The sequence below is a fragment of the Gobius niger genome (genome assembly GCF_951799975.1).
Source record: "Gobius niger genome assembly, chromosome: 3".
In the NCBI taxonomy this organism is placed as follows: Eukaryota; Metazoa; Chordata; class Actinopteri; order Gobiiformes; family Gobiidae; genus Gobius; species Gobius niger.
Genome location: NC_136854.1, coordinates 13,597,911 through 13,616,334, shown reverse-complemented (window position 1 = coordinate 13,616,334; position 18,424 = coordinate 13,597,911). Strand labels below are relative to the sequence as shown.

The following is an 18,424-nucleotide window of genomic DNA, read 5'->3' as shown; positions in this document are numbered from 1 at the left end:
ACAAGTTTCTTAGCTCTGCTTTAAATTGCAGTAAAAAGTATAATCTCTGGCGATGTGTGCCTTGTTCACAAGAAGCCTGAAGTCCACCAAAAATGGGGCCGCATTTGGGCACCCCTGGTCTATATGGAATACATGAACATATCATTCTATTGGTAGTGAAAAAAGAATGGTTCCACGTTACGGTATCGTAATATGGGAACTGAAAAATACTGAAACGTTCCCAGCCCAATCTGTAGCGTTTGTTAAGTGCTAATCACTGTTGTGATGAAATTAATAAAACAACTAGAAATAAGTAGTAGGCACTCACTTATCCACATCCCATCGATGTCACTTCTCACTCTCTCACTGACATCTTCTGCCTACCAGTTGCTCCACTTCATAATTCTTTGTTTCACTCAACCTGATTCGCGCCTCTCCTTGTTCGAATGAAACCTCAGCAGCCTCTCCGTGATGACCTATTTTACAGACGGCATACATGTTGGCAGGTTCTCGAGGAAAGTCTTTATCCGAGTGTTACCTGACACTGTGGAGCACTGTGGGCTCTTGTAAACACAGAGGAGCTTTGGAGCGGGGCTTATGGGCCTGTTTGAAGGGAAACATGTGCAGTGATCGTTGTGGGAGGTCGGATCCTCACCGAGTAGACAAACCAACAGCGCACAGCTGTCTCTTTTTTATTATTTTCCTTTATCAACTCGGAAGATTACAGCAGCATCTGGTCGGCAGTAGTAGTGATTGAAGTTGTTACAAATTAAGTTTTACCATTCCTTCAAAAGGTCTTGCTTCCGTCAAACTCGGCCCTAATTGCTTTACAAGTGGTGTCGACCCCAGTGTATGACATCATGAAACACTACAGACTTACGTTATGTTCAGTAGATCACAGGCGGCTCATGCGAGAAGAGCTGCTTATTTACACACAGGCCCAAAAAAGTAGGGATGCACCAAAACCACTTTTAGTACTTTGACTTGAGTACTTGCCGATACTGAATACCGATACAAGTACAAGACATTTTCTTCAACATACTCTTTACCAATCTGTTGACTTTTTCGCAGTATATTGGTCAGTAATTAGTCAATTTACTCATTTATATTTCCTTGCGGAAAGTAGGCTATTTTAAGAGAAGTTGAATTGAACATATGCCATTTATTTTTCTTTCAATGTAATTTTAAATTTTTATTGCACATGATTTCATGATCATTGCTTTCTGATGCTTGTGATTTGATTCTTGGGTCTCACTTTGTTACTTATAGATGTTAAATGGAGAGGGTTAAGAGATCATGGACAGAACAGTCCATGTCCAAAAGTTACTTGATGCCTGTGATATATTCATTTACTATGTTCTTACTTATAATATTACTACTACTAATTGGCCTGTTTTCGCATTAGCCTTCATACTGTGATTTTCTGTGACTGACCTGTACATGTGTTTGCATATAGCAACTTAGCCAGTAGCCTACAGCGTTTTGATTATTTTCGCCACAGCTAAATGTCACTCAATATGGACATGCAGCATATCTTCATCATGCCTTTTCTGAGTATATTTTAGTCGCTGGATTAGTTTTCCAGATGCAGCAAGTCTCTGAACTATAAGGAAGCTGAACTCCCTCCCTTCCCTGCCCTCCCAACACTCACTCCCCACCTCCCAATCCACAATCAAGGGCGAGAGAATTATCATTTCAATGCATTGACAAATAAATCGACAAATAAAAATCTTTGAAACTTTGAATCTGTTGAATAAAGCTAGTCAGACCCAGCGCGGCGGTAAAATGAAGACAACATTTAACTCTGGTTAAATCCAACACAGACTCTGATTCAGGGAGTGTAGTCTGTGATAAAGTCAGCTCCATGTGGAATTTTTTTTTTTCACTGAAGAATTCTCCAGTTTGTTGCTGTTTGCACTAGGGCTGCTCGATTATTGAAAAAATAATAATCAAGATTATTTTTGTCATAATTGAAATCACGATTATTCAAACGATTATTTGTTGCCTTTAAAAAAAAAAGTCATTATTTTATGTTTATTTATTCATTAAAAAAAAAAAACAATGCTGAATATTTTCTGTTTTCTGAACAGTCATAAAAGTACAAATGATTTCAAAGTATGCCTCGATTAACCTCTTAACTCCCACCTGAACATGTTTTCTCCAAATCTAAAAGCTTCTTCAAAACGAAGGCAAAAACGAGAAGAAAATGAGGATGTAAACGCAACAAAAAAAGCTAAAAAGTGACCAAAAAAAGTGACAAAAATGACAAAAACTCCACAAAAAAGTGACAATAATCCAGCAGAAAAAAGACAAAAATCCAGCAAAAAAGTGACAGAAGAGCAGCAAAAAAGTAATAAAAAAGTGACAAAAACACATAAGGGAAATAAAAAGTGACGACAATGGCATAGAGGAGAGAATGGATTTGGTTTTGGCGGGTGATAAGAGGTTAAGGAGAGGTCTCTGTTTCACACCTGCCCCTGCTGAACAGCCCTCACACCTGCGCAAGTAAACTGAGCAGCGCGGCCTGATGACATCATCACACAGCGCCGTTTGTTTTTATGTCAGGCAAAAGCACGAGCCATGGCACGTGAAAAGTGAAGAGAAAATAATCCCAGTGCCATGAAATAATGCAAGTCTGCTTTGCCAGAAAAAAATGAAAAAAAAAAAAAAAAAATCGATTATGCTAATTTTGTAATTGTTTAGTGTAATAATTGAAATCGTAATCGAATTTCGATTAATTGCACAGCCCTAGTTTGCACATCAAGTGGGATCTGTTTCCGGCATCGGGACCACATTAATGAGTACGAGTATGACTACAAGGGTGATGTATCAAGCCTGAATCCCGACAAAAAAAAAGAGCCGGGGCTTTTCACATGTGGTGAAAATATCAGCGACAGGGCTACTTCGACTACTTCATTGATGGAGTCTCTAAAGGTTTGTACAAGAACTCGAAAATGTCATTCCTATCACTCATGTAAATGGGCTTTAAGTGACTCAGCCTATGTTTAGACAGTATATTCTATCAGCATTAGTAAGAGCCCTCTACATAACTGTCCATGTGAAGAGTCAAAGCCTGTGGTGCTGGGAGTGCATGACTGACGCACAGCTAGCTCTGAATCAGAACACTCTTACTCAACTCACCGTTTATTCCTGCGCACTCTCCTTAATCTGCGCTGTTGTTGTCTGCGTGTCTTCCTGTGTGTGTGCGACTGAGAGTTCGCATGACGTCGGCAGCAACTTTTTCCCGCTGCCTGTGCCCCGTACTGTAAACCCAAGTTCATCAAACCAGACTCGCACGGCCTGGGCCGTTTCAAAAGTTCAGGAAAAGCGTCCTGATCTGGCACGGCAGAGGCACACATGAACCTCTGCTACATTTATTATGTAAAAGCAAATAAGGAATGACGGGGATTTGAAAATGCTGTTTTTAACTTGGTGGTCACTGCTCTATAATGTTACACCAAGCTGTTAAAATGCATGTTTATTTATTGTTTGAAGGATGAAAGCCCCCGATATGAGAGAAAAGTTGTGACATTTGATAAGTTAATGTTGTAATAACCATAATATTTTACTAAAATATTGGAACACTATTAACCTTGCATGCAACCTGAATTCACACACATTTTGTGGTTCTCCCATCAATCTGAAGGAAATTTGAGTCCAAACCTTAAGTGGTTTGGACCAAATGGATACTTATAACACTACAGTAATGATGAAAAAAAACATGAGGTGCTGCTACATACTTTACAAACACACATTACATTTTAAATTTAAATTAAAACATTTTAGCTGCTGATTGGGTCAAGCAAAACGCAAATCCTTTAAAGGGATGTTTCAGGATTTTTGACATAGGGCACCATTTCCTAGTTATCCAGAGTGTTGCTGATTTCTTGATATACTAGCTGAGACCCGGCCTTCGGCCGGGCCCCATTCCAAAAACTATGGCCACTACAAATGTGTAAAAGAATGAAGGCAAAAAACAATTTCAAACAAACTGCAGTTGGAGGGTTTGATGCACCCGTGCTCCTTTCTTATAAACTACGACAATATTTTCGCTAAACTCGGGGAACAGGATTCAAGAGACAGTGGAATAATTATGGATAAATATTAGGGGTTCAGCTGTAACGGTTTGGTTCACGGTGCAGGACCCGTGGTTTGGTCCATCACGGTAGTGTACAAAAAAATAAATAATGAGTAGGTTTTGAACTGAAATAGCCTAATGATCGTTATTAGACAGTATTTATAACCTTACAATAAAATTGGCAATGCGTTCAAAGCTGCTTTAGAATAAAATGTACCTCTGGGCTCACAATACGTGAAAGCAAAATAGAAAACAAATGGTACAGAAGCAAAGGAAAAAAAAAAGGAAAAAAACTACGCAGTGCAGGCCATGCGCTCGTTAAGTTGTAGTTTCATTTTCGCTTTTACTCACACGGAGGATAAATCAGTCGGAGCAGCGCGTTTGATTAGAGGCTCGTGTTTGAGCAGGTTTTGGGCACGCACGCACACACATACACACACGGCCAAACACGCACACATCGCCCTGTTTGGATGCGCGCGCGCGCACACATACATACACACACGCACGAACACACACACGCGCGCGCACACACACATCGCCCTGTTTGGATGCGCGCACACGCACGGCAGTCAGATCTCGTGCACTCGCGTTTTTGTGACAGCGGGTTGTCCTCGGACAGCAGCACCACCAACCACGCACACAGTCAGTACTGTCGCCAGGCTTCCTGGTGTTCCCAAACGGTCTCCCATCCCAGTCCTAACCAGGCCCTTCCCTGCTTAGCATCCGAGGAACGGTCTCCCATCCCAGTTCTAACCAGGCACTTCCCTGCTTAGCTTCAAAGTCGGTATGGGAAATAAACATGGCGGCGCCCAGGCGGCGGCCATTGAGATAGCGTTTTCTATAATAGATTATATGTATATATATATGTTTTTTGTAATTCATGCAGTTCTTTTCTTTGAAGAGTTTCGTGGCGCTAGGCTAGTGCAAGGCTAGCGCATTTCTACAGTGTCAGCTAGCCTGCATTAAAAACAGTCTGACCCGCTCCACAGTGCACCTGAAGCAAATCACTTATTACGCCAAACTAACCGTATAAATGTATGTGTCAAATCGATAGAATAATTTTAACCATTTTGTATTTAAAATACCTTATATTTGAGCAGCATCAGCTTCGTGGTTGTATAAGCCAGTGTTTTTCAACCTTTGTTGAGCCAAGGCACATTTTTTTCATTGAAATAATCAAGAGGCACACCACCAGCAGAAAATGTTTTCATCAAAGTGTCTTGAATAGGAACACTGTATAGTCTCACTAGCCACAATGCCTCAATACATCACTAATTCTCTTGTCTCAAAGAAATTAACTACCTGAAATGGAAGAGTATAATATGGTTACTCTGCCGATCACTAGACAGCATAGACACTCGAAAACGGTACATTATTTGTGGATAATAATGCATTTGTTTAAAAAAAAACAAAAAAAACAACTAGGTGATATTGGATAATTTCCCAAGGCACACCAGACAGTATCTCACGGCACACTAGTGTGCTACGGCACAGTGGCTGAAAAACACTGGTATAAGCTACACAGTGGCGGAGTGATCTGCTAGAAAATAGTCCCTCAAAATGCGATCATTCATGTGATGCAAGGTCAGTTATATTCCAAAAATTATTCTATGGACACAGACCTTTAAATGGTTAGTCTGGTGTTATAAGTGATTTGCCTCAGGTGCACTGTGGAGCGGGTCAAACTGTTTTTAATGCAGGCTAGCTGATACCATAGACATGCACTAGCAATGAACTAGCCTAGTGCCACGAAACTCTTCAAATATAAGAACTGCATGAATTACAAAAAAAAATATCTCCAGAAATCAGCAACACTCTGGATAACTAGGAAATGAGGCCCTATGTCAAAAATCCTGAAATATCCCTTCAAGTAAGGCCTCTCCTCGAGCGATTGAAGCCAGAACAATCCCGGATTGACATCAGTGCTAATGTTGTTGCCTGGCAAGAGCCAGATTGATAACACTATTAAGATTTTCCTCAACCTCTGCACCTCTGAGTACTTCTGGTGTGCGTTGCTTCTATTTTCTCTTTTCCCTGTTCATGCCATATGAATAATTGCCACACCTAATATTGCGATTACTATTCACCTTATTCCGGAAGTTGATGAATTGTGCCCGCCCCTTTTCTCCCATCTGTTAACATGGTACTGGAGAAGTCCAGATAAAATTAGTTACTACACGAAAACAAAGCCGTTTTTCGGCCGCGCTGAGAAACGGTGCAGTGTCGACTTGTTGGTGCAAATGAACATCGGCCATTTTACACAAATCAATCATCAGATTTGAGCGGAGAATATTTTAAATGAACTGGTTTTGTGCTCGACTGGAAGTGTCTGTACAACGGAAGTGCCGAGACAAAGCAAAAAGTGGCAAAAGTGGGCGGGGCGGAATAAGCTGAATAGACATAATGGCAATGTATATTTAGCAGTCCTAACTAGGGCACAACATATAAGAAAAAATATTGTGTAGCGATATTGGGTGATGCAATATCCGTATGACAAGAAGCCGCAATGTATCGCACCATCACTACAGTCTTAGTCTAAAGGTAGACACATCTTTTGCAAACTCAGCCAAAAACAAACAATGCATTGAACTTAGAAATGTGCAAAAGTTCAGTTTTAGTTTAAAATGATTGTTGACTGTTGAATGACTGTTTTTAACTGTTCTTATTGGTCTTTTTTAAGTCTTCTTTCGACACTGTTTGCTGAAAAACTAGCTACTTAGGATTTGTGTTCAGCTAGAATGGAACATATGGTGCTGAAATGGGGGTTAGGGTTCTGAAACGTGCATGCATGTTAATTCAGTCTTCTCGCTAACATGAATGCTCCAGGATGTGGGGGTTAAACTGAACTAAAGGCTGGTTTGGACAATATGGGAGTATTTTCCGGTGGTGTCTGGCAGTGGCTGAATGTGCAGTGCCACAGTGAGCTTCTGTTTGGTGGAGCTGAGAGCGCTGCACTGTATGCAGAGCAGCCTTATCACCCCAGTCTGCAGCGGGCACTCAGCCGGATGCGCTCATCCCTCAGGAATAGTCTGGTATTGTTAGCTGCAGAAGGAGGCCCGGCCACGGCACAAAACAAAGACGCACCAACACTTCAGGATAAAAATATGTCCCGTGTCAACAAACGGCTCCGTGAGGTTCTAGAAAAGTCTGGTCTCAGAAGAAGTGCGGACAATGATTGAGGTCATGCAATAAAGAATAAAGGATAAAGAATTAAACGGGGCAAAAAAAGTGTAAACCTACACGACTCATTTCCTCCAGTTTGAGTTCATAAACTTGCTGTTCTGCCCAAAATCATTTCCAGCACCCATAATACCTGTGCAACACTCTGATTTTTGGAAAAATATTGAATAGCTTAGAGAAGGGAACAAAAATACATCACACTTATTTTTTAATTGACTCTATTAGACATCGATAAAACTACAACAGTTTTAGAAACTATAGCGACCCGAATGAAATCGAAATGTATGATTAAAAGAGGTTGAGCAGGCTACAACTGAAATCAAACTCTGGTATTTGCTCACAGCGTTCTGTTGATCTAAGCGTTGATCACAACAATAAATCACAAGTCAAAATGGACCAATAACAAGGCACGTTTAGGTCACTCACAACCCACTAGTTGAGAACCACAAAAAAGTACCAATCGTCAGGTCCCGATACTGGACCAAAGTACTGGCACCAAAACAAAACACAATGTGGAAAGGCACTTGATTTATTGCAATCAAATAAAAAAACACTATTCTAGTGGTTGCAATTAGCAAAGAACAAACGTTATTTAGGCAGAATGTCTCTATGGGAACTTACAGAAAACCTGCCGAAAATGTTTTGAAATGTATGTGAAGACTTCTGCAGCACAAACACATAAGTAACATTGACAAAAACTCAATGTGTGCTTTTTTTTCTCTCTTTATGTTGCAGTGTTTTTAATGATCAGACCCATTATTTGTTTTATTGTTTTTTTTGGTCGGGACAGTGCAAGTTAATGAACAAGCCACACCGGATTGTAGCTTTGGGCTAAAAAAGGTAACTCCTTGATTCTTGACTTGGGCTGAGTACTGTTAAACGACACCAGTCTGGCTTCGGAAAAAAAAGTTTAGGTTCCACTGGTATCGAAAAAATTAAAGTATCGGAGGCAGGTTCAGAAAAAAAATCTTCCATCTTAAGATCCAAGTTTTGATGTTGTTGGTCCAGGGCCAGTGTGACTTGTTTGTTTTAGCTCAAATAAACGTTTTTGGGTTGCTGTTTTTCCCCCCCACTTTTTTTCCCAATGATTTCCTAATTTTTCCCAATTTATTTTCTAATTTTTTACCACAATTTTTTCTCGTTTTCCCAATTTTCACCCTAATTTTTGCTCACTTGTTATTCCTAATATTTTCCCCAACTTCCTCCCAGTCTTCCCTCATTTTCCCCCAAATTATTCCCCATTTCTTGACATTGAAGATGAACCCGATATTGTAAATTTACAGATCTTCAACACATTATTGTTCTGTTTTCTGGTTCTAGATGAGAAATATTTTAAGGTCGGTATCGGAAAAAAATATCAATCAATCAATCAATCAAAGTTTATTTGTATAGCACCTTACAACAACACAAGGAAGACCATATATCGTTCAAGTATCGGTATCAAAAAACAAGTATTGTTAAAGGGACTATACAGAGTTTAAACATGTTAAAATTCTGTATTTTTCTCCCCCTACATGTTCCAACAATGTCCTAATGTGTAGAATGAGCCCAGACCTGTTCACCACAACTGCCTCTAAAATCCTGCACTGTCACAAAAAATGGTGTTAATTCGGGTCCGAATTAGCACAATATAGAAGGTGCAGTTACACGTATGACCTGGGGTGGCAGTAGTGAGTATAAAATGGTGAACTTGCATCTAGCCCCTTTAAAGTACTAAATTTCAGTTTCTCTGGCTTCATCTGTGGTGATCAGTCACAAAAATCCTAACCCATACTTGTATCTTCAATCTTATATTAGTTTCGCATATTTCAGCAACGCTACATTTGAAAGCTAAGACCTACAACACGAATAGAAGATTTTTCCTACTTTTTGTCGCCCGTTTCTTTGCTTTTTTTGTTGTGTCTTTGTTGCTTTTTTCGCTGCAGTTTCATCCTCATTTACTCGTTTTTTTCAAGAAGCTTTTACATTTGAGTAAAGTGGAACTGGATAAAACGTACTCGGTAAAACCATGCAGTGCAACAAGCAATGCACACACACTCAGTAATACTACTACTACTACTACTACCATTAGGGCCTGAGGCTGTCGTCTTAACCCTATAACACACAATGCTGTGTATCCAGGACCAAAACAACAGGCTGCCAGTTCATAAGTAACCAGTGACCACGCTTTAGCCATGAGGAAGATGGCCTCCCCCCGATAAGCACAATTTATAGCACAGTCAGGCTTCCTTTATTAGAAAAGAAAGGCTATACAACAGATAACTGCTAGCATTGGACCCATTTCTATAAACAGACCGAGTCATAATAAGTCCTACCAATTCTGTAACAATTCCCCAAGATATGAAAGTGACATTGATCGAACATTGGGCTAAACTACCACAAGTAAACCGCTGAAAAACCAAAACAGCGAGGATTATCAAAATAAAGCATTTCTGAGATGAGCTAATGTGTTTAAACCTCGTGTTTGACTACCTGTCGTCAAAGGAAAGAAATGTGAGCTGGCAAAATAGACATTTCACAAGAAGCCACGATATTGCAAAATCGCTGAGGTCTTCCACATGACAGAGATTTATTTTTTTGCTAACACGTCTATAGCAAAACCACATGGCCACTCAACAACAAAAAGACATGTGCAAAATGTCAAGTTCACGTTTTTACGTATTTAGTTCCATCTCAGCCCTGTTCTGGTCCATGATTGTTTTTTTTTAAAGGTCTTGTTTTGACTATTTGATCAAAAAAGAAGAAAAAAGCTCAAGATGTTAGGTCTACATAGTTCTACAATATTGTCTATTCGCTTTGCGCAGTTCTCCCTGGAATACTCCGCAGCGTGGCTTTAACAACGTATTTAAAAAAAAATATTAGTTCATTCGAAATTTACTTAACCTCTTAACCTCCGCCCGAACCAAGCACATTTTCTACAATTCGGCTTTACCCAAATATAAAAGCTTCTCGATCAGTGTAACGCCTCATATGAAAGCTAAGGCTTACAAAACTAATCATCACTTTTTTTATTGTCGTCAAATTTTTGCAGTGTTTTAGTCACTTTTTTGTTACGTTTTCACCTCTATTTTGACGCTTTTTTCAAGAAGCTTTTAGATTTGGGTAAAGTCGAACATATATGTTATTATAATACTTTAATATGAAGAAAATATTGGGGTTTCTTCTCCGGAAACCTTTGAACAAATCAAGTTTATCACTGCCTTCCAACCTGACTCAAATGCAACTTATTGTTTTTAACAACTAATCACTCAAAAACACGAGTTTACTTTTCCCATCCAATATCAAAAGAGCTTTTAAGTTCCTACAACTGATTTTTTTTTTTTGGTTCACTCTGTTATGCTTCCGTTGTTTGTAAAGCTTTAAATGTCCAAACTCATTTTTGACTTTCCCCAACATTTGCAACATGCATTTACTTTAAAGCTACACTGCGTAGAATTTTAGCCAAAAAATAAAATTGCAAAACACGTTTTTATTTTATGACAGATATTTTTAGCATTGAAAAATACCTCAAACAAAACATGTGATTTTGCTGTGAGCGGCTCAGCTCTCCTAAGACATGACATGACTTTACCGGGAGTGGGTACGTCTCCAGCTCGTTTCCATGGAGACGTCGACTAAAGGCAGCTGAATTTGAGATTTAAACAGGTTAGGTTCCCATCCAAGTCCATTCTTTGATTTCTCACAGCAGAAATAGCATTTTCTGTCGAGCTGGTCATTAGGAGCATGTTTTGTACTGATGGCAACAGTATAGTCCAAAATGTTACGCAGTGTACCTTTAAAGAAACTAGTTTAAGAGCAGGTTTTCTCAACTTTTCGGGGTCACTATCACAATATAGCAACGATAACCAGCCAGCAAGATCTTGAGTAAAAATTAAAAAATTAAAAAAAAGGTGCTTTATGACAAGATGCACAGTGTCTACTTTTTTACAGTGTACTTAAGGAGTAAAATAAATAAATAATAATAATTCAACTAACAGGAAAAAATATCAGGTACAGGGCCTTTCCAGAGCCACATGTGGTTGCCTGCCAACCCCTGGTGTTGTCCATAAAACCTGATCACTCTCTTCCAGCATCATATCACAGAAGTTTACTTAAAAAAACCCTCAAACTCCCACTTACCTTGAGTATATTATCATAGATAGTGTCCCGGAAATCCAGCATCGCTTTCTTGTCAAACTCCTGTCCGTTTATTATCCGCATTTGTTTGAGAAAAGTCGACTTTCCGCTCTCCCCGGCCCCGAGCAGCAGTATCTTGACCAGCCGGCGGACAGCCCTCCTCTCCCGGGCCAACATGGCGTCTATCTCGCGGCTCCTCCGCTTCGCCTCCCGCTCCTTCTTGGCCGCGTCCCTCTCCCGACTCCCCTCCTTGCCGCTGGCCGACTCTCGACTCGCCTCGGCCGGCAGCAGGCAGCGGCTCAGGCTGCGAACCACTCCCGACATGGCGAGGCGAGTCGTGGGGGCAAAGGAGAAGAAGAAGAAAAAAAAATAGAAGTTTGGTGGAAGTTTATTTCATGATTTGAGCTCTGTAAGGTTGAAGGTCCTGTTGTTTTCTGAGAGTATGGCAATAAAAAAGTAAAAACTACATTTAATCGGTGCACGCTTAGCTTATCTCCCGACAGAGTCCATCTTTGTTCGGTCGCGCCAGTCACAATAATATCCCCCTGGACTGGAGTGCACTGTTGAGATTGAGAAAACAAAATGTGGGAAAGTTTTGTACGCGGAGAGGGAGAGCAGTGTTGTCCTCCCTGAAGAAGAAAACCTCAGTAAAGTTCATGAAAAGTCAGCAGAAAGTAAAATGTAGCCCGAAGCTAAGCCCCGAGGAAGTCGAACCGGGAGGAGAGGCTGGGCAGGCGGCGTGTGGGTCAGACTGACTGCAGGAAAGAGGACGCAGCCAGCGGGTCGTGGAGTCGGTCTGCAGCCGGGCAGACAGCAGCTCCTCCGGGCGGCGGCGCAGGAGAAGGCATCGGCGGGGACTGGGAGCGGGCATGGCGGCCGGTAGGTGGAGCACGTTGGTGCCTTTTGGACGCAATATTTTTTCCTATCATTCAAGTTTCACGTTTGTTTAACCTCTTAACCCCCGCGTTAACCGAGTGCAGTTTCTCCAGTTCGACTTTACCCAAATCTAAAAACGTCTGGTCTGGAGAGCAACAGCGTGATGTCTCATTAAAAAGGTAAGGCCTACAAATCTGATCCTAACTTTTTTTTTGTCACATTGTCGATGCGTTTTTGTCACATATTAGAAGCTTTTGTTGGTTTTTGCTGCTTTTTTGTCGCTCTTTTGTTGCTTTTTTTGGTCACTTTTTTTGTTGTGTTTTTTGTCACTTTTTTGACGCTCTTTTGTTCGCTTTTTCATCACTTTTTTTGTCGCTTTTCTGTCATTTTTTTTGTCATGTTTTACTCACTTTTTTCCTCCAGAAACAAACAACAAAACACTAAATCAGGACCAGAATTTCTACTCCGATAGAAATGTTCTTCGGTCCCAACATGCAACATATGCAAAATATTCAGGCCTCTGTCTCTTTAAGAACCTTCGAAACTTTCCGACACGCCCCCTCCACACGCTGTCTGTGGCATCAGTGGGGAGGGGGTTCTGCTGAGGGGCAGTGGTTGGTTACTCGGCTGGTGACGAAAGCTCGGGGGCGGCTCCAGGAGGTGGGGGCGTTCCTAGGAGGACTCAGGCAAACCTATCCCTAAAATGGCCGCCATCAGAGTTTTTACAGATTACTCAAAAATACGTGAATGTGCCAAGGCAACACTTCAGGCATGTTTTTAATGAGGGAATGACCATGATAACATGATGTAAAGCTTGAAAAAAGTCGATTTTGCATAATACCCCCCCTTTAAAACTAAGTATTTTTCTCCCCCTATTCACCACAACTGCCTCTAAAATCCTCCACTGTCACTCAAAAAGTTGTTGCTTTGGGTCTGAAGTGCCGTCATGCACGAGCTTAATATAGAAGCTACAGTTACGCATAAGACCTGAGGTGGTAGTAGTGAGCATAAAATGACCAACTTCCATCTAGTCTCTTTAAAGGTGCAATATGCAACTTTTTATGCGAGAAAAAAAGATGATATTTGTGCGTATTTGACGTTCACGGTGGCCTCTACAACGCTCCAGGATCAGTTGTTTTTTGTTGGTGTTCTGAGAGAGGGTCTGTCCGCAGAGAAAAACGTCCAAACAATGGATCCTGGAGCGTCCAAGAAACCACTTTGATGGAAAGTAAAGGTGCCATGCTGACCACTCATCCAGCCACTGGGTCACTACAAGGCCAAGGTCATAGTCTACCTACATCTGTTGGCTACAAATGGATCCTGTTTTTTGACTTCATCCCAGACGCCCTGAGATGCTTTCAAATCCAAGTTTCAAAACTGCTGGGGAGAGTTGTAAATGCTCTTTATTCACAAGAGAAAAGCAGCAAAAACAGGCTGTAGCTCCAAGCAGAATATACTCTACTTCTAAGTGAATAAATCTATGAGCCATTTAAGGCAAAACAAGTCGACTACTCTTTGTTATATTACAAGTATAGGCTTCCTTCCAAAATAGCCCTTGTCTGTGTGAGCAGTGCTTTATTTGTAAATTAGTGCTGGAAACGCTTTCAAATTAGTGTAATGTACTGAGGGAACAGGCCAAAACCGTTACAGGACCATATATTATTGCAATATGGCAGATATTTTTCAGATGCTCCCAAATATTTCCCATATTTTTTGTCCGTAAAAATCGGAAGAAAAAGGAACGCAATGAAAGTAAGTAATTAAAATAAATTATAATAAACACAGCTGACATTTTTACAGAGTGGCTCCCATAATGTCTTTAAACATGTTTGGAATTGCTTTGCTCACAGATGCTGCTGAGGGCGCTGCTGGCTCTAACGGGATTGTTTCTGGTCTGTGTGCCCTCCCCTTCCCCCTCCTCCTGGCTCCTCTCTTGCCCAGTGCTGGCTCCCACTCGTCGGGTTAGTGGCGGCAGACAGTTGGTGGGCACGCGGAACACGCTGGAGGATCACAGTCAGCTGGCACGGCCTGCGCGGACTATCCTCCAAATGGGACAGGGGCCTAAATGGTCTGAAAGCATGGGCCATTACTCTTACGAGCTCCTGTCTGGCTGGCACTGAGCTGTGGGCGCGCTCCGGGGGTAAGCGGGAGAGGGAGAGAGGGTAATGTTTGTCCTGGCCACTCATTTAGGAGGAGGGTACTACAGTTTGGCGGCACTGGCTGCTAACATGGCGTGGAGGCGGATGTTGTTGGCTACAACCAGATCAGGATTCTGCACTGAGAAACAGATTTTTTTGTAAACATTTAAAAAACGTTATATCTGTGTCCCCAAATTTCAGGTCAAAGCATCAGTGTCCCAGCATGAGAGGAAGAAGAGCTTTTTTTGTATAGCGCCTTTCACATACATTGTCACAGCACACTCGGTGGTGGTAAGCTACATTTGTAGCTTCAGTTTCCCCTGGGGGAGGCAAACAGAAGCGCTGTTGAGACTGCACACATCTGCGCAGACATCATTCATCCTGGCCTATTGTTCATGGCTTTAGTGGTAGGGGAAACCGGAGCACCCGGAGGAAATCTCCTTAGGACTTTAGCAATGGAACCCAGGACCATCTTGCTGTGAAGCAAGAGCGCTAACCGCTACGCTACCGTAGCTACTTTTACCGTAGCTACTTTCTAAACTCTATTTTCAACTGTTAGTGGTGATTGTGGTGAAGTTGGACGCTACCACGCTCTTCCACGGGCACAAAGACCAGACAGGTACGTATCAACTCGTCTAAGCTCAGGTAAGAACAAATCTCAGAATGGAAAAACGGTGGCCTGTTAAGACAAACACATAGAGTTAAGAATTACAACCCTGTGTTCATTAATGACTTAAAGAGAGGCCAAAAACATTTCGATGGGAAATCGATTACAGCAAACACCCCATTTTCTAGGCTTCCCACCGCTCATTAGTCTGGCTAACACCAGACTGCTGTGTGCGCTCTAATCATTCTGAAGCCTGGGGACCATGGCCGAAAGTTTTGGGGACCAATCACAGCACGAGGAGGGACGGCAAGACGATTCGACCTACAGCTTGTTGTTTGTTTACAGATAATTTAAAAAAAAAAGTTTATTTACAGATCCAACATGACAGCAGCAGACGCGACGCCATCTTTCGATCAAGCTTTAGACCGTGTTCTAAATAGTTTCACTGGAAAGTTTACAGCGAGTCATACATCATCTGATACGATGATACGATTGACTATGGCTACATGCAGGCGCATATGATAGACATTTGTAGCGATCAATAAACAGCTATGGACAATGGGAAACCACACCTCTCCTACGAGAAAATGAATTGGTGGTCCCCGGACTAAATATAACGTCATTTTACAACTCATAGCAATACTATGTCTATGTTTTTCACAGTCTCTAGGTAGTACCCAGGGTGTTAGAATTATATTTGTAGTGACTAGTATATTATGTAGTCGTATATCTTTATATTACAAGTTTTTTGGCACACCGTCTAACTTCTTTGGACTTTTCCCCCTCACTCTCTTTTACTTTGTACAGTGATTTGATTAGAATTTGAAATGACTTCTCCTCTGAGGACTTTTTCCACTTGTGCCGTGTCACTTTCCATCAGCCCAATTTCACTCTCCTCCAAACAGCTTATTAAATTAATCCAAAACGGCGGCCCGGCGTGGCGGCTGATGGCATATTATTTCACATTTTCAAAACCAAGAGGGGGAAAAAAGCCGTTCTGGGAAGAGGCCCGCTCACCGCGCTCTCTCTCTATCCAATAAAGATCTATGACTCCGCTAATTTATTACGCTCATTATGTGCGGAAATCAAATATGCGAGAGTGAGAAGGTCAGGCAAAACTTCATAAAGCCAGTTTAAATCAGCTCCCTGTAGACCGGAGCGCGGGTCAAATGTGCAGGAGAAAAATTGAAGTATTGAGTTTCTGAACAGCAATAGAGAAAAGCAAATTGGCTGAGTGAAAGTAATTTGTTTGGTCGGGAACATAATTCAATATAAAAGTAGAAGCTCAAGCATTGGACTAATGTTTGATCTAAATTTACAGACTTGGATATGCTGATTTGATGTTGGTACGGTGGCGTAGGGCGAGAGTCTTGAGTTCAAATCCCAGACTGTATGTGGTCTTTATATGAGGACTTGACTAGAGCTGTACAGTGATGAGGGGCCAGATCTTGTGGCGGGGCACGGGGCGGCGCAGGCTCTTGGCAAATTATTTTCCGAGTGGCGGCGCTATATGTGCCATTCGCCTCCGCCACCTGTGAGGGGGCGTCACAAGAGGAGGCGACTGCACTGATGGAAACACGGCTGACATTCACTTTCTCGTTTACATTGCGCTGTCTTGCGTTCTTTCTTAAGCCTTAGTCTCTCACAGGTCAAACTAAAAACTTTATTTACCCCATCATGAGCTAAACCATGTTCACGTCTCGAGAGAAAAAGAGCTACAGCGTCCGCTGTGGCGCGGATCGGCCCGCACTTGGCGTGAACGCGAAGCAAAACAAAAGCACATGTTCACCCCACACAACCACTCTCCTGGACGCGGAGTCGATCTGGTTGGAGGAAAATGTGTGTCTCCACCCACTTAAATGCGCTAAGTCTGGAGTGGCAAGATCACAAAGTGCGCTCCTACTGAGCGCAAAATGTCACGCTATCGTCTCCGTTTTGATGCACAAGATCGGGCCCCAAATCTATTACAAGGCAAAATGGACTAAGTACAACAAGTGATATCTGGTAACAAGTAGTTTAGTACTTTAACAGGCTGATGAAAGACAGGGAGTTAAAATGTGTCCAATCTGCTTCTTTTCCAGAATATGTGTCAGATGCAAAGACTGTACAGTATATGGATTATAATAATTATAGCCTCCTTTTTCCCGAAGTCCTAAGAAAGTGAAGCCAGGCTCCGGAGGTTCCGTCCTAAAATGGACTCTTTACTGAACACAGGGTTTGTCATTACCTCCAAAAAGCATTCTTGTCATTATTGGCTCGAAGAACCCTGCATGAAAGAGCTTCGGTTAGCCCGCGCTGAATGCAATGGGGGAAGCCATCAGTCCATTGATATACGATCTATGTTCTGATGTCTGCGCCTGAATAATCAAACTTGCCTTTGTTCAAACACTTGTGAAGCTGCAGTTGGCAGCGACGATCTGACACTGATAGAAGTCGATCAATCTATCGACGCTCTACTGTCTGTCATTGAAATAGCAATGAAATTTCATTGGAGCGCCGTACAACATTACATAGTGTGGTGTTAAAAGTGCCTAAATAAATGGCACTGATCCCATTAAAGGTGCACTATGCAACTTTTTATGTTAAAAAAAATAAGTTAATATTAGTGTGTATGTGGCCTTTCAGTGACCCATTGGCTGTATGGGTGTTTAGTTTAGCACCTTCGCTTTCAATCCCGGTGGCTCTTATGATGCTCCAGGATCAATTTTATTTCAGGTTTTTATTTAGGGTTTCTGGTAGGTTTTCGGAATTTCCAATCTGCAGTGAAAACCTAAAAACAATTGATCCTCGAGCGTCTCACAGGCCATCGGGATGGTAAGTAAAGGTGGTAAGTAAAGGCGCTATATGTTAACCACCCAAGCATCCACTGGGTCACTGAAATGTAAAATACGTATTAATATAAGCTTTTGTTTCACATAAAAAGATGCACTGGGCACCTAATAAATACCAGCTGTGTAAACATGGCACATCAAGAGTTGCAGCCACAAAACATGTATATAATATATATATATAAATACATACAGTCTCTCGTGAGTATTCATACACCTTGAACTTTTGCACATTTTGTCATGTTTACAACCCTTTCTTATGGCCTCCTTTCAATAATGGCTTTCTTCTTCCACTCGTCCATGAAGGCCAGATTTGTGAAGAATACGACTTATAGTTGTCCCATGTACAGTTTCCCCCAGCTCAGCAGCAGCACTTCGCAGTTCCTCCAGAGTTATCATGGGGCACTTGGTTGCCTTTCTGACCAGTGTTCTCCTTGTTCGCTCTGATATTTTAGGTGGAGGACCACGCCTTGGTAAGTTGGCAGTGGTGCTATACTCTTTCCATTTCCGAACAATGGATTGAACAGTGCTCCGGGAGATGTTCAAATCTTGGGAAATCTTTGTATAACTTAAGGCTGCTTTAAACTTCTCCACAGCTTTATCCCTGACCTCTCTGGTGCTC

General features: G+C 41.7%; 1 protein-coding gene across 2 annotated transcripts in view; it reads right to left on the bottom strand.

Moving 5' to 3' along the window:
• gna12a (guanine nucleotide binding protein (G protein) alpha 12a) overlaps positions 1 to 18,424 on the bottom strand; it is a 304,065-nt gene that overhangs the window by 20,409 nt on the left and 265,232 nt on the right. The window contains exon 2 of one of the 2 annotated variants that reach the window (XM_079552643.1): positions 11,357 to 11,782. In XM_079552643.1, the coding sequence (XP_079408769.1) occupies positions 11,357 to 11,677 (321 nt within the window). In that variant the 5' untranslated portion in view covers positions 11,678 to 11,782. Of the gene's footprint in view, positions 1 to 11,356; positions 12,170 to 18,424 lie in introns of those variants that run through there. The other variant, XM_079552642.1, reaches the window with a different exon arrangement.